The following is a 14548-nucleotide window of genomic DNA, read 5'->3' as shown; positions in this document are numbered from 1 at the left end:
CACACACACACACACACACACACACACACACACACACACACACACTTTTCCTCTGCTCTGTCCTTACTTCTTCTCTTCTGGCCAGGTCCAGTCTGCTGGCCATGCTCAGTCTACTATTTTCTCTCTCTGCTCTGTTTTCTCTCCCAGATGCCTCTGGCTGTTCTCTCTCATATCTATAATAAAAATCTTCTCCTTAACCAGACCATGGAGCAATCATGTTGTCAACTTGTACACTGGGGACTTAGGAAGAAGTCGATGTCCTCCTTCAGAGGCAAGTAAACCATACAAAGCTGCTAACTTTGGGATTCAGAGGACTGTGTGCTTTAAGAGCCCAAACCCACTCACCCACCTATGGATCTGTGGACTACCCAAAGCAGGTTCTCCTGTCAGACAAGTAATAAAATTCCATTTTACGGAAGTAACTCATCATGTACAACACTGAGCTGGAAACTGTTTTTTCTAACTGCCTCTGCCTAGCACCAGCCAAGAACAGCCTCTTTCTCAGCCAGCACCACCCACAGGAAAGGGAAGTCTGTCCTGTGCCCGGGGAGAAGGTAGCCACCAGCTAAAACCCCCAAGTCCAACAAGCACACACCATTTGCATGTGGACCAAACTCCATGGCTGAATGGTACTGGAAACTGCTGTTCAGGGCAGGACAGAGTTCCTTGCCTGCACAGAGGGCATGGTGGCATGTCACACACCTGTATACATCATGTTTGGTGTCAAACAACCGACTCTTCTCACGGATGCGCTCTGGAGGGAGGTAGGCGATTGTGCCAAAGAGGCCATCCATGCTGAGGTCATGGGAGTGGGACATACCATTGCACTTGGCCAGCCCAAAGTCGGAAATCTGTAAAAGCAATCCAAAGGAAGCATGTCAGCCTTAAAGGGAGCCAGAAGAGGTTATGGCATGTCTCCCTCTGCCATAACAGATGGTGGTTCCCCAACACATGCTATAGGGGCTCACCCCCAAACAGAGGGCCTGAACCCTGGGCAGCCCTGTCTCCAGGAAGGTGGGAAGCATAGGGATATAAAAGGTCAAGCCTGGATGCCCTATTAGTATAAACTTGATGGATGGGGAAGAAAGATATTAAATAAAAGAATGCAATTTACTTGGAGACAGAACTCAGAAATGACAACCGGCACTATGTCTGTAAGGCTTCGTGTCTGCCCTGGTAGCTGATGGTCACAGTCAGCATGAAGGGAAAAACAGCCTTCAGCTTTCAGGCAAAGGGAGCCACGTGACGGGCTGGGGCTGGGGCATTTATCATCCACAGTCAGTCCGGTTATGCAACCTTCCAGCTGGGGCAGCTACAAGTGCCAGCAGGTCCTTTAAAGCACAACACACCTTCAGAGGGATTTAAAGTGAGTAAAACACACGCCTCATCACCTTCCGGGCTCATCGGTCTACTCCAGATATGGAGTCCCCTCCCTTGGTGATGATGTCACTGCGAGGAACCCCCATCTGTTTCCAGAGTTCACAGGGGAGGCAGGTCCCCCAGTGGTGAAGGTGTTCTTGTAGCTCACACCACTACTGTAGACTTGGCAGCCATCTCTGGGAGTCTCCCTTTTCTGCCTTTGGCACCACATCCTGGTGCAAACCAGACCCTCTGAAGCACTGTGTGCACAAGCCCCAATTCAGCACTAAACAGTCTCCAGTGTACAGAGAAATGGCTCCTTTCTAGTCTCCTCCAAGGCTGATGTGGTTTTAAGCCTTTTAATTCACTCCTGGGCTCGTCTTCAAACACACCCAGGTAGCAACAGGAAATGGGCTGAGTCAGGACTCTTGTTTCCAGACTGGCCATGCCCATGAAGGGAGCCCACAGGCCTGGTGTCATCGACGCCTAACACCTAACGGCAGAAGACCGGTAACTAAAAGACGCTGAGGACTGCCGGCTGTGGACGCTTCAGAGCTGGCCTGGCCCTCCGTCTGTCTCTGCACACACTAAGCCAGTGCTCAGCCTCAACAGACCTCTAGGGCCCTTCAGGTCTGCCCACTTTGAAAGACTCCATGGCTTCAGGAGAAACAAGAACTCTGGAAAAGCTGCCAGCAACAACGGCAGTCCTGCAGGTCGTCCATGCCTCTTTGAGTTGAGTTGGGAGGCAGGGCTCATTCAATGCACCTCTCAAAAAAGTTCAAGGAGAGCACCTGAAATGCTTAGCACCGAGCCATTTCATTTTCTCTCATGCACAATGGGCACAGCTTCAAAATTCACTTCAAGAAAAACAGTACTGTAGAAAGCCTGGCACTTTTGGCACACCAAGGTGAGGTGCTCGGGAGTTGAGCGAGGGAATTTTCTCTCTTACCCTCCTGCCCAGGACAGGGTGGCCTCCTCCCCCAGCTTTCAACAGTGGACACCTGACACCGGCACCTGACTCAGTACTCCACAGAGTTCAGAGTCTACAGGATCATAGCCCCTCTAATTCAGAATAACTACACCAAGCTACCAAAGGCCTCTTGCTATCTCAAAAAGGCTTCTTTGGACGCAGCAGGAAGAACCTCTCTGGCAATGAATAAGGAGTCTGGGGATGTCTGGAGCTGGTTCTAACTTGGATATTTAGCATACTAACAGAGAGTGACTTAGGAAATAATTTAATGGACTTGACCCCAGGCATCAGCACAACCAGGCTGTGAAGCATCTCACACTGAGCACAGGCTCAGGGCAGCCGGTGCCTTTCCAGACACAGGGAATGAGGCTGCCCCTGCCTCGGGGTCCCAACATAAGGAGGTGCAGAACCCTCAACACCACAGGCTCCTCCTGGGAGGCTGTTTGTACAAGATAAAGAAACTGTATTGTAGAAGAACATTTCTGTTTGTTTTCAGCTTTTTGTCAGTGGCTAACTTCTGTGATAACAGCCTGGTATCACACAAAAGCAGCTTTTGCAGAGCCTTTCAGGGTGGGGTGGTGCAGGTTAGGGGGAGGCCTCAGCATCCCAGCCTTGGGACAGTGTCCCTTCATGCTAAAGAAACACCTTCTCAGCCAGTCATGGTGGCACATGCCTTTAATCCCAGCAGAGGCAGGTGGATGACTATGAGTTCAAGGTTAGCCTGGTCTACAAAGTGAGTTCCAGGACAGCCAGGGCTGTTATACAGAGAAACTCTGTCTCTGGAAAACAAAACCAACCAACCAACCAACCAAACACCTTCTCATCATGACTCGACAGCTCCCAGTTCAGACATCCAGCTGACACTGTAAGAACTACAACCGTCATCAGGCTGAGGGGACAATGGCCTACAAGGGAACGCTAGCACAGAATTTGTCAAGGACAGCACTTACTTCTTCAATGGGAAAGCATCAAGAGAAGTCAGCACCCAGACCTACAAAGGACAACCTACTCGTGACAACTGGGGCATCGCTTTGTACTCCCAGAGGCGCACTGTGTGAACACTCACCCTCACTGATCCAGATGACAACCCAGAAGTAAAGTGTCTCCTTACCACACCTCTCGGCAAAGTGACAGAGCTGGGGAGCTGTGTCCTTGTCCCAGCTCCTGGCTGACAAGGATGACATTTGGAAAAGAACAGCACTGTGCTCCCCACCCCAGAAGCACACCACAGCTCTCTCAGACACCCACAGCCCTGTCAGGAGAGGAGGGCAGCATGCAGGGGAACGAGATGGAAACATTGGCTGCACCTGAGGGACTCTGCAGGGACCCTGGGTACAGCGACTGGAGGCTATACCAGACTCATGACCCCAAGGGACTAGGGAGGACTAGGTGTCAGGCAGCTCCCATTCTGCAGTTCTTGAAGACACAGAAGCGTTCATACACCATCCAGCACTGCCTGCTATTTTCCTTACCTCTTCTCAAACGCCCAGAGTTTTTATACGATTTCTGAGCTCTTTCTTCCACCTAAAGGCTACCCTCCCTACCGCATACAGAAGCAGAGCCTGCCCTGTGAAGGTCAGTCCCAGGTATCCAAGGGCTGTCTGCACACCCGACCTCTCTTCACACACCACTCTGGCTTCCTGTGACGGTAGTATGATAATAAGCAGGTTTCCTGAACATGTCATGATGTCATGAACAGACGGCAGTGGGTCAAGCCAAGATCTCTGGAGGCCATCATTTCAACCTCTGCTCCTGACCACAGCTAGAGTAATCTAGCCACTCTGCGGCCACCAAGTAACCGTACTACACCTCTGCTCTGTGGTGAGGTCTCGGTCCAAGGTAAGGGGCTTGTTGTTATTGTTTTCTTTTTCTGGTATAGGTTACATATAGGACAGCCACAATCTTAAGAATGTGCCTGGGCCCACAGGTCCTGTTCTGCCCAGGAAGAATGGAAGCCATTTCCTGCCAGCCACAAGCAAACAAACGCCAGGAAACTCAGATCACAAGAAGATGCTGGAAGCCACCTTGGAGTTGGCTCATGCTAAGTTGTGTGATATCCTGTCTCACTTTTCAGGATGTAAAGGCCATGACTGAGCAATGTCTATCTAAGCCACAACCCATAGCTGTTGCCCAGAGTGGAAATCAGTTTCTCTGCCTGGCTGAGTCTGAATGCTACAAATACCCTCACGCATGCCCCACAGGCCACTGTGGACTGAGAGGCCGAGCGGTACGCTGAGCCTCCTAAAGGACAGGCCAGCAGAGTGGATCTGGAAGTGTCAGGCAATCAGACCCACCACAGTGACATAGGCTGGAGACACTGTTCCTTGTGTGAACACTGTTTGATCCAGGGTGCTCGGTCCCACTCCCTTGCTCAGGCCCATCTACTTTCTTGCACTGAGAGAAAAGGCGGTTGTGTCCAATACTGTGGGTCCATGGCCTAGGCTGCTCAGGTCACATGCATGTCGTATGAGAAAAAGGCCCTGACAGACGTGTTGCCCCTGGTGTTGAGGCAGAGGTATCGAGAGGAAAAAAACATGTCCAAAGCCATGCAACCTGGTGCAAACTGACAAAACTTATATCCAGGCATACAGCACCTGTTTCCTGTGTCATTCATTCTTCATACTGTATTTTATAAACTTACAAAGAAACAAAGAAGCAAACCTTATAGGCCTCACATCAATATGACTGTCCTAACAGAAAACAAACAGGTAAATGAGTCCTCTTCATAGACTGTCAGGATCACGGCAGACCCCACCACCTATCCATAGTCCCAGACCACTGAGGATTCCTTTATCAAAGGACACAGGGTCTCTCTAGTTCACAGCCCAACTTCTGATTTCACAAGACTATAAGACCTGCGACCTCTAAGTCCCTGGTCTGCTTCAGGGTGCTCAGAACCTAGGATATGGGGGAGAATCCCACGGGTTTACAAGGGTCACCCTAATGGACCAAGTGTAACCAGCTGGGCACTCTAGTGGGTCTTACAAGTAAGAAAGGCCCTGGCTTCAAGCTTTCTGCTCCAGGGACAACCACTTTGTTTCACTCCCCAGGGCAGGCGCTGCCCTTACCTTGACATGGTAGTGGGCATCCAGTAGGATGTTCGCTGGCTTTAGGTCTAGATGCAGCAGTGGTGGAGACATGCAATGCAGGAAGTTCATGCCCACGGCTGTCTCATGCACGATACGGAAGCGCAGGTCCCAAGGCAGCGGCTCGGAGGCTAGCAGTTTCTCCAGGGAGCCCGTCTCCATGTACTCCATGACCAAACCAACAGGTTCCTGGCATATGCCATACACAGGCAGGATATAGCGGAATTTGGCCATCTCCATCTTCTTCGCTTCCTCCAGAAGTTCCATGCGCTCCCTGAAAAAAAACCCACAGGTGTGAGAGCATGCAGCTGTCACCTAGCAGGACACAGAGCCGCTGGCCAGGATACAAGTGATAAATGCACACGTGTGCAAAGTTCACGGTCACATAATTAAACACTGGGCCTTCCAGAGCCTGTAGTCCTATGCTGTTCACACCCGCCTCTGCAATGGGGTCACTGTGAGGACAGAGCCTAGCAGTTATCTGGGTACTAGGAGCGACATCACATCCCTTGTCAGGATGGAAAACTGCTATAAACTATCCAAGGACCTTCACCCTCACCTCATATTCTAAGTCCAACTCTTTTACTGGCTCAATCACTCCCCGATCTAATCTCACACTTAACAGAATTGAGTCCAGCAGAGATTGGCCAAGGGCACAAACAACTGGTCACTCTGGTTACACAGAGATTGTCTATATTCCTCTAACTACCCATGAGTGGACAACACAGGACATTCCATGTGTAACCATCACCTTTACGCCAGGATATTTTTATCATTCCCAACAAACTGCACCCATTAAACACCCACCAGGGCCCCACATCTTTCTGTTTCTAAATCCAGGTGCCCCAAAGGGGTGGAATCATCTCCATCACTCTTCTATGTCTGCTTCCTTCATGAGGAGTTTCCAAAACTCATTTAAATTGTTGCACACATCCAAGTTGCATTTGTGTGGCCAAGAATGGTGTGGGAATATACGTTTTGTTAATTCAACCATATGGCTATGGACAAGACTGCTTGTACTGATTAGCTTTTTTTTTGTTTTTGTTTTTTGTTTGTTTCTGTTTTGTTAGCTTGACATAATCTGGAGTCATCTGAAAAAGAACCTCAATTAGGAAAATGCCCTGTAGGCGTATGCGCCCGTGTGTATGTGTGGGGATGTTTTCTTAATTTACAATTGATGTGGAGGGGGCTCAAGGACAGCGTGGCAGATGGTACTGGGTTTCCTAAGAAAGTACATTGAGTAAAACATAGGAAGCAAGCTTGGAAGCAATACTCCTCCACAGCTTCAGTTTCTGTCTTGTGATCCTTGTCTTGCCTTGACTTCCCTTTAGGACAAACTGTAACCTGTAAGATGAAATAAACCCTTCCTCTACAAATTGCTTTTGGTCAGTGTTTTATCACAGCAACAGAAAGAAAGCAAACTAAGACACTGTTCCTACCTGCTGACTCCCGAAAATAATGCTACACCTTCGGGGAAAAAATGTCTAGAGAGGCCTTGTATGAGTTCTTCTGGGTATCTGCCCAGAAGCAGAGTTGCTGGATCATGTGGCAGCTCTATGCCTAATGTCCAGAGAGGCTATGGTGCTGTTTCCTGGTTCCGCACACAGAGACAGCTGAAGCACTCACTGAATTCACCAGCCACAGCCAAAGGTCAATTCCTGATGTTTATACAGATGCGAATTGCTGTGTAATAGTCTGTGCCAGCAACAAGGGTCAAAAGTCTCAATGCACTCAGGGTAAAAAGCGCCATCCCAAGAGGGTGTGACCAAGCTACATAGGATCTGGGTCAGTGTCTCTCCAAATACACACAAGAAAGCACCCAGGAAGCTGGGAAGAGGTTCCCATGCCAGGAAATCTGCTTTCTAGAAATAAAGAGTTCCTTAAAGGAAACTTCCAGAACCATTTCCAGAGAGACACATTGGAGCTGGGAACTGAGCAGCCTGGGTGTCCACACATAGGCCTCGAAGCTGAGGCGCCCTGGAGCCTCCCCAGAAGGAAGTCTAGCACCAAGTCCTACCTGTAACCTGAGACTAGCTGGGGTTTCATTACTCCCCCAAAGGGGCTCTTCTGGGTCTAAAGTGCCTGTTGGGAAATCACAGGAGCCTGCTGGAAGACTCAGAATGGTGCTAACAAGTCACTTCCTAACCTGGCCTCCCCCTTCAAACTGTAGGGGGTCTCCCAAGCTTCTGGGGGAGGGGGGAGGGGAGGACAAAGGCAGACAGAGCGGCAGGCACCAAAAACCACAGCAAAAAGTAGCTCCTCTGAGCATCACACTTTGGCAGGGGAAACTGTCACAAGTTCTAAGGGCTGAAGAGCTCAGCCTTTTGCCAATCAGTGTGAATCCTACAGGCAGATCTTAGTCCCCATGAGCACCCACTCTGAGCCTATGCTGGGGTGGCAGGCAGCAGACCTCTGACTTTAATGAAGCATCTCGAATGAGTCACTAAATGGCTTCGGAACAGAGTGTAACATGGCGTGCTGTCCCGATCTTCTGGAGACGCTGCCCAAAGTAGCTAGTACAGGTGTGCAGGGCCAGCACAAGAGCCCCTGAACTGGGTGGATAAACTGATCTCGCACTAGGTTCTTGTCCACTGCTCCCTTCTTTGTTGGAAGATTTCAAGGGTCCGACCCCAACAGGAGGCAGACTCCTAACACTAACAGTTTAAAACAGGATAGGAAACTCCTAGTCCTGTTCCTATACTCCATAAGAATCTGAAAAACTGGCCCCTGAAAAGTTAGATGCTCTGGTCAAGCATTATCAAAATAAAGCTGGTACTTGAAGGAGAAGACAGCTGAGCTCCTAAGGACCGGGCTGGTCAGTCCCACACACAACTGAGACCTGCTATCAGCAGCTGCTTTTGCTCTCTTTTGTGCTAAGAAAGAAAGTTATAAACCGGGCAGTGGTGGTGCACACCTTTAATCCCAGCACCAGGGAGGCATTGACAGGAAGATCTCTGTTGAGTTCGTGGTCAGCATGGTCTACATAAGATGTTCTAAGGCAGTCAGGGCTACACACAGAGAAACCATGTCTTGGTAGGGGGGAATGAAAGTTATAATTTGTAACCCTCCCCATCACCCCACTACTTTCATTTTATTCTATAAAGTAGACAGTTTGCACCTTCCGGTGAGTATCCTTCCTGCCAAGACAACGGCACTTCTGAGTATAGGGAACCACCCGCAAGTCATCTGAAGAGGTATACCTGTCCATCCCCAGTCTAAGGAGTTGGCAATATTCATGTCTGCAGGCTGGCTGCAGCGTGGGCCACTTCCCCTCTACGGGGCAGCCTTACTCAGTCAACCTAACCAATGTCTTTATTTGCCCAAAGGATTTAATACACACAGCAGCTTCTGCTGGTAGCTCTTAGAATCAATCAGCTCCCGGTAGCTACTTCTACCCTTCCCACCACTCAAAATCCAACAAGTTCTCCCTCTCTGCCCAGGCCCTTTCCGGAACACAAGCCTCACTTTAAAAAGAACAAGGGCCATTGGTCTGCTAGAGAATCAGCTGACTCCTGCTGCAGTTACCCACTTAGTCTGTTCAGAAGGCTGGAAGGAACTCGTGACATCACCCCACACACACACCCTGGACCAGGGCTACATGCTTCAGGGCACTTCACTGGAAAATGGCCACTGTTTGCTGGGACAAAAATCAGAGCCTAGCACTGAGTCAGAGTCCTGGGACATCCAGAAAAACTTTTCAAAGCATTTATTATCTAATGTCTTCTGAACTCAAACACCAACATGCCACCTGGGCCACCACTTAGGGCAGGAAGCTCCAGCCTTTAGGTGTTATCAGGAACACCTGCCACTCCATAAGTCTAAACTGGGCCAGCTCCTAGCCTGGGAGAGGCCAAAGAACTCTAAAATATACAGAATCCATCATTTTTGTGTTATTGGTTCTTATCATTTAAAATACACCTTTCTCATAAGCAGTATTTCTGACTAGTATTGATAACACAGAAGGAACTGTACATTTGTAATTGTTACCATTGTTTTAAAACCTGGAGGGACTTTCCAGCTTGTCCCTAGCCTGGATGCCTGGGTGAGGCAGAGATCACGGATGGCAAGTCCAGGGCCGGCTCCTGGTCGCCATTCTGTTCCATTCTCTTCTTTCTGCTCACAGTGAACAAAATGTTTCTGGGCCAAGGAACCCACTAACGCCAGGTTCTTTAAAACACAACTTGATCTTTGCTTGTACTCGGTGCAGGAAGGCTGGGGTTCCGTTCTCACCTCTTTTGTCCCTGGGAGAGGGGCGCTAATTCAGTCTCTGAGAGGAAAGAGAAGGGCACCTCTGCCCCATTCTCACCCATTTTGGGGGTTCTACTTAGAAAACCTGGGCACAAACAGGACCAGGTTAGAGTTACAATCTCTTAAGACACTTTTGGAGTGTGTGTGTGGGGGGCAGCACTGGTTCCTAAATCCAGAAGCTCACATGGCCAGGTAAGGACTTAACCAGAAAGTGGTAGCCCCAGCTTCCCCCACAAGTTTCTTTTTTCGCTCAGGCTGACCTTGAACTCATGGCAATCCTCCTATCTCAGTTTCCTGATTACTAAGATTACAGACCAAGAAACTTTTTAAAGCATTTACAATAATTCTCCCACATCCCATGTACACCTAGCATAATGTGGTCTCCCACCGAGAGAGGAAAAGTCAATGATAGCAGACACCCATCATTTCTAGGAGTTCTACAGAAGCCATACCTCTGCCTCCCAGCTCAGCAAGAAATTCCAAAGACCCTGGGATGGTAAGAGCGGAGGGTTCCATTACTGAAAAAGGGAAAGCGAACCTAAGACCAACCATGAATGAGCTTGATGCCTTCAGGGACCAGGGGAGTAGGGGAGGATTCAGTAACAGCTGCCAGGGAACCTGGGAAGCTTTACTGGGAGAACAGTATTTCAGCCTCTCTGCTAGGCTCCTGCACACCACTCCAATTACGTTCCCAGGAGCCTCAGAGGGGTTCCCACACTGCTATTTTTAAAACTGACAAGAATCAGGCTTGTCCAATTGTCAGCTCTGTAGTTACAGAGCTGGGGTTTGCTCGGGCTCGCCCCAACTAGCTGAGGCCCAACTCTGCCTTAGCAGCTCCTGGGCCCCTGTGCCAGGGACTTTGTTATTCTGAGCTCCTTAGCTGGGATCAGAGAGACACATGGGGCCTCTGGATCATTTTGTTCTAAGGGTGCCAGCAGGCCTGCCTCCCGGTACTTGTGACCTCAAAGTGATAGCCAGCAAGTGAAGACAGCCCTCTCCCCAAAGCCAAACAATGGGACTTTCTCCCAAGAAGAGAAATCTGATCAGTGGGAAGTCACTCATGAATTGTGTCAAGGTCCTCTAAATGTCCCTGCCTTGGCAGAAATTTCACAAGAGGCTTTATGAGTGTCCCAGACCTGATTAAGGCCCCACCTTCCCAGAACAGAAATGGAGGGTCACAAACCACAGAACGGATAAAGGCTGGGGCCTTCCTGGGCAGCTGCTAAGGGCCAAGAGACTCCTAGTCATCCTGCAGGGTGAACAGCCTTGGCCAGTAAAAACAGGACTGGCCCACAGCTGTGGCTAAATTGACCCCCTCACCCGCAAGCAGCAGGTAAAGGACATTGGTATACACTATGCAGCAGAGGTAGATGTTAGCTGGCTTGAAGGTGACTGTGGATGGACCCTGCCCCTCAATCAGCTTTGGACACCACCTCCAGTATCCCTGGGGAAGTATAACAGCCACTCCTTAGAAGTAAAGTAAGCAGGTCTTTGTTGAGACCCATAAAGAGGGGGAAAAGCTGTTTCCTCTTGGCAGCTATGGCTGGTTTACATTGTTTTTTTCTTTAACTTTAAAAACAACAACAACAACACCAGCGTTTGTCATCCAGTGGGTCAAGGCCCCTTTGGAGTTGCATATCAGATATCCTGCATATCAGATAGTTACATTCGAGTCCTAACAGTAGCAAAATTACAATTAAGAAGTAGCAATGGAATAATTTTATGAGTGGAGGTCACCAACAAACACAATGAACTGTATTAAAGGGTCACAGCATTAAGAAGATTGAGAACCACTGCTCTACAGAGTCCTGGAACTCACTGTGTAGACCAGGCTGGCCTTGAACTTACAGAGGTCCTCCTGCCTCTGCCTCTTGAGTGCTGGGATTAAAGGCATGCGCCACCATGGCCAGTTTCTTTAATTCTTTTCAGTTTACTCTGGTCAAAAGAAGTGTATCTAAGTCCTACCTGTCCGTGGACGCTTCCTAATGACCTAAAGAAAACAAGACTGCAAAGACAAACTATTGTCCTTCCCTTCAGAATTAACCCAAAAGGGCCTGTCAAGCATCTAGACAGAAAAAGATCCCTCAAGAAGCTTTAAGAAACACGAGACACCTGAAAGCATGTTAAGGAGATGAGGGAAATAATTACCCCCTTAATGAGATGGATATGTGATGCTTGGGAAGCCCCTCCTTTGGGGCAGCTGCCTGTAGGTCCTCACTGGTGAGACTTCCAGTTTCCCTTTCTTTTTTTCCTGGCCAATATACTAAGCCTGCTCATGCTGACAGGCTGGCCACCTTCCCACTCTCCATCTGAAGTCCTTTCCCTCTCACCCCTTGCCCATGGAGTGGGCCCACTACGGAGGTCCACTGCGGAGCCTGCCCACAGGACCTCTTAATTCAGAGAGCAGGACTTTCTCTTTGTCTAAGCTGCCGGACAGATTGACTGCTTGTTGGTCCTATTGTTTCCTTCTCTCAAACCTCAATAAAATTATCCTCCAAGGCCATGTTTAAATGCTCTTATCTCTGAGGTTAAGACCGGCAGAGTAGACGCAGTGTTCTCTGGCTGGGGACTGCACACAAAGCCCCTAGGAAAACTCTGTTTCTTCCTCTCGGTAACACTTTGCAAAAGCAGGACTATACACCACAACAGCCCAGGAAAAGTTAGCCTCTCTCAACAGCTGTTTCAAGCTTCAGATACAGGCTGGCTAGCTTGCAAGGCAACAGGTCGCTCAGAACCAAGTGAACTCCTTAACATTTCCCAGCCTGGGAACTTATGTGAGTTCCTAACACCACAGGAGCTTAAACACCTAAATGTGGTCTGGGTGGGAGAAGTCACCTCCACATAACAAAAGCGCAAAGGCAGCCAGCCCGACCTGGTGACCGAGTACTTCCTGCTGGGTGCTGTGGACAAGCCACCACAGGCAGGGAAGAAAGGCGTTTGAAGTTAAAGGACACACACTTCAACACAGGCTCTCTGCAAGTGGAAAAACCCTCCCTGCAACCTGGCCACCCAAAAGACAAGACCTGAGGACTGGAGAACTGCACAGTATATTGATACCTGGGGTGGTTCACGTTTACCCTGCAGTATCCAAAATCTGTGTTGTCTTTGATGGTGAATAATATTTACTCTGCCTAGAAAACACAATTCCCCACAAGTTCTAAGGGCATAAAAAATCACCCCTGAAGAGTTCTTTTATTTCACCTTTGAGAAAGTAACTGTTGGCTGCTATTCAAAACGGTTTGGATTTCACCAAAATAACCACAGGGTCTCTCCTGGCTGGGTTGGAGGAAGGTTTACGCAGCATGGCAAAGTTCACGGTGATTTTAGACACTAGTCCTCACTGTACCACAGTTCTAAGAAAAACTGGCTTATAGCAAAAAGCAAACAAGCACACAACAAAACGCCCAAGAGCTTTCTGACACAGTCAGGAGAGGGATGAGGTGTAAATGGAGTAATATACCGATAATAAACCATCCTCCTTAGTGTCACTCGGGTACTGCCATGGTCACCACTCCGCAGTAAAGCTGGAGTCCAGAGTTCCTGTGGTTTAAGACAGATCCTGCACACAGCCACGGCTCAATGGGGTTTAGGAGGGATCTTAAACTGGTAAAATGCAAATACTACGTCCATGTCAGCTTGGTTAAAGAATAAGCCATTTAAATGTGCTGTTTTGTGGCTCATACATAAACTATCACCACCCAACGTAAATAGTGCAATCTGGGTGAAATGCTTTTGAAGAATCTGCTTCGCACGTCATCTCCGAATTCACGCACAGACCACAATAGCCGTCGGGTTTACCGGGCTCAACTCTGAGTCCTTTACAATCTCTTTACAATCCGCTAGGAGGGACAAAGGTCCAGGGTGCCGGGGGTGGAGGGAGAGCAACTGCCAGTGTCAAAGCAAAACATCCTCCCTTGGCTTTCACCCGAAGTCCCCTAAAACGAAGGTTTGCGGAGAAAAGCGGTGGGCGGAATCAGATGCCGGACCCAAAATGGACCCGGAGCCCTGGAAGCGGCTGAGCGCCGCGGATGCCTCACACGAGCCCAGCCTGTGCTTCCGATCGAAATAATTACGGTCTTACATCAATTTGTTCTCCAACGAAAATTAGTAAGTGGAACTAAATCTAACTCATTCACAAAGCGCGGAGGCCCACACGGCAATTTCTCTAAGCCGGGCGCGGACCGCAGCGCCTAGGTGGGTCCCGGGCAAGCCCGACGCGTCTCGCAGGGCTAGGGGCCACCACGCCGGGCCAGCTCCGGATCCCAGAACCTCCGGAGCTGCGAGGGGCCCGTGGCCTGAGGGCCGCGAATTCTGCTCCCCGGATCCTCGCGTAGCGCGCAGCCCCCCATCCAGCCCGGCCCCACCCGGCCGCTGACCTGTCGTCGACGTGCAGGCTGGGCGAGCACTTGATCGCAAGCCACGTCTTCCAGTGCACGTGGCGCACCTTGTACACCTGCCCGAAGCCGCCTGAGCCCACCTTCTCCCAGCCTGCGAACTCGCCCGCGTCGAAGGTGCGCAGCAGCCCCAGCGCCCACCGGCCCCGGCCCTCGCCCTCCATCGCGTGCGGATCGCCGCTGCCTGGCTCTACCGCGACTGCCCAGGTGCTCAGGTGCGCGCCCCGCCCGTTGACGTCACTTCCGACGCTCGTCTCCGTCCCGCCCCGCCGGGTCTGGGTCCACCCCCGACGCCCTCCCGGGACCGGGCGCCCGGTGCTGCTGCTGGCCGGCTTCTCACGGAAGGTGTAGTACAGTACGTCCGGAGTTCGCTAGTCACACTGCTGCCACTCTGTGAAACACGGCAAAGAAGTAAATAGAGTCTCTAACTGGGATGTGGACTTAGATCCGATCGCCGAGCTTGCTCAGATTTCCACGGTTGTGTGTGTTTT

At 50.1% G+C, this 14548-nt stretch overlaps 1 protein-coding gene across 1 annotated transcript in view; it reads right to left on the bottom strand.

Annotated features, from left to right (window-relative positions):
* The window catches only part of Ripk4 (receptor interacting serine/threonine kinase 4), a 22700-nt gene extending 8479 nt beyond the window's left edge, over window positions 1–14221 (bottom strand). The window contains exons 1-3 of the mRNA XM_005370121.2: window positions 14040–14221; window positions 5398–5689; window positions 703–851 (exon numbers count right to left, since the gene is read on the bottom strand). Of these exons, the coding sequence (XP_005370178.1) occupies window positions 703–851; window positions 5398–5689; window positions 14040–14221 (623 nt within the window). The remainder of the gene's footprint in view (window positions 1–702; window positions 852–5397; window positions 5690–14039) is intronic.
* Window positions 14222–14548: the final 327 nt, after the last annotated feature.

Source organism: Microtus ochrogaster, unplaced genomic scaffold, assembly GCF_000317375.1.
Source record: "Microtus ochrogaster isolate Prairie Vole_2 unplaced genomic scaffold, MicOch1.0 UNK72, whole genome shotgun sequence".
Classification (NCBI taxonomy): domain Eukaryota; kingdom Metazoa; phylum Chordata; class Mammalia; order Rodentia; family Cricetidae; genus Microtus; species Microtus ochrogaster.
This window is presented reverse-complemented; position numbering and strand designations above follow the sequence as displayed.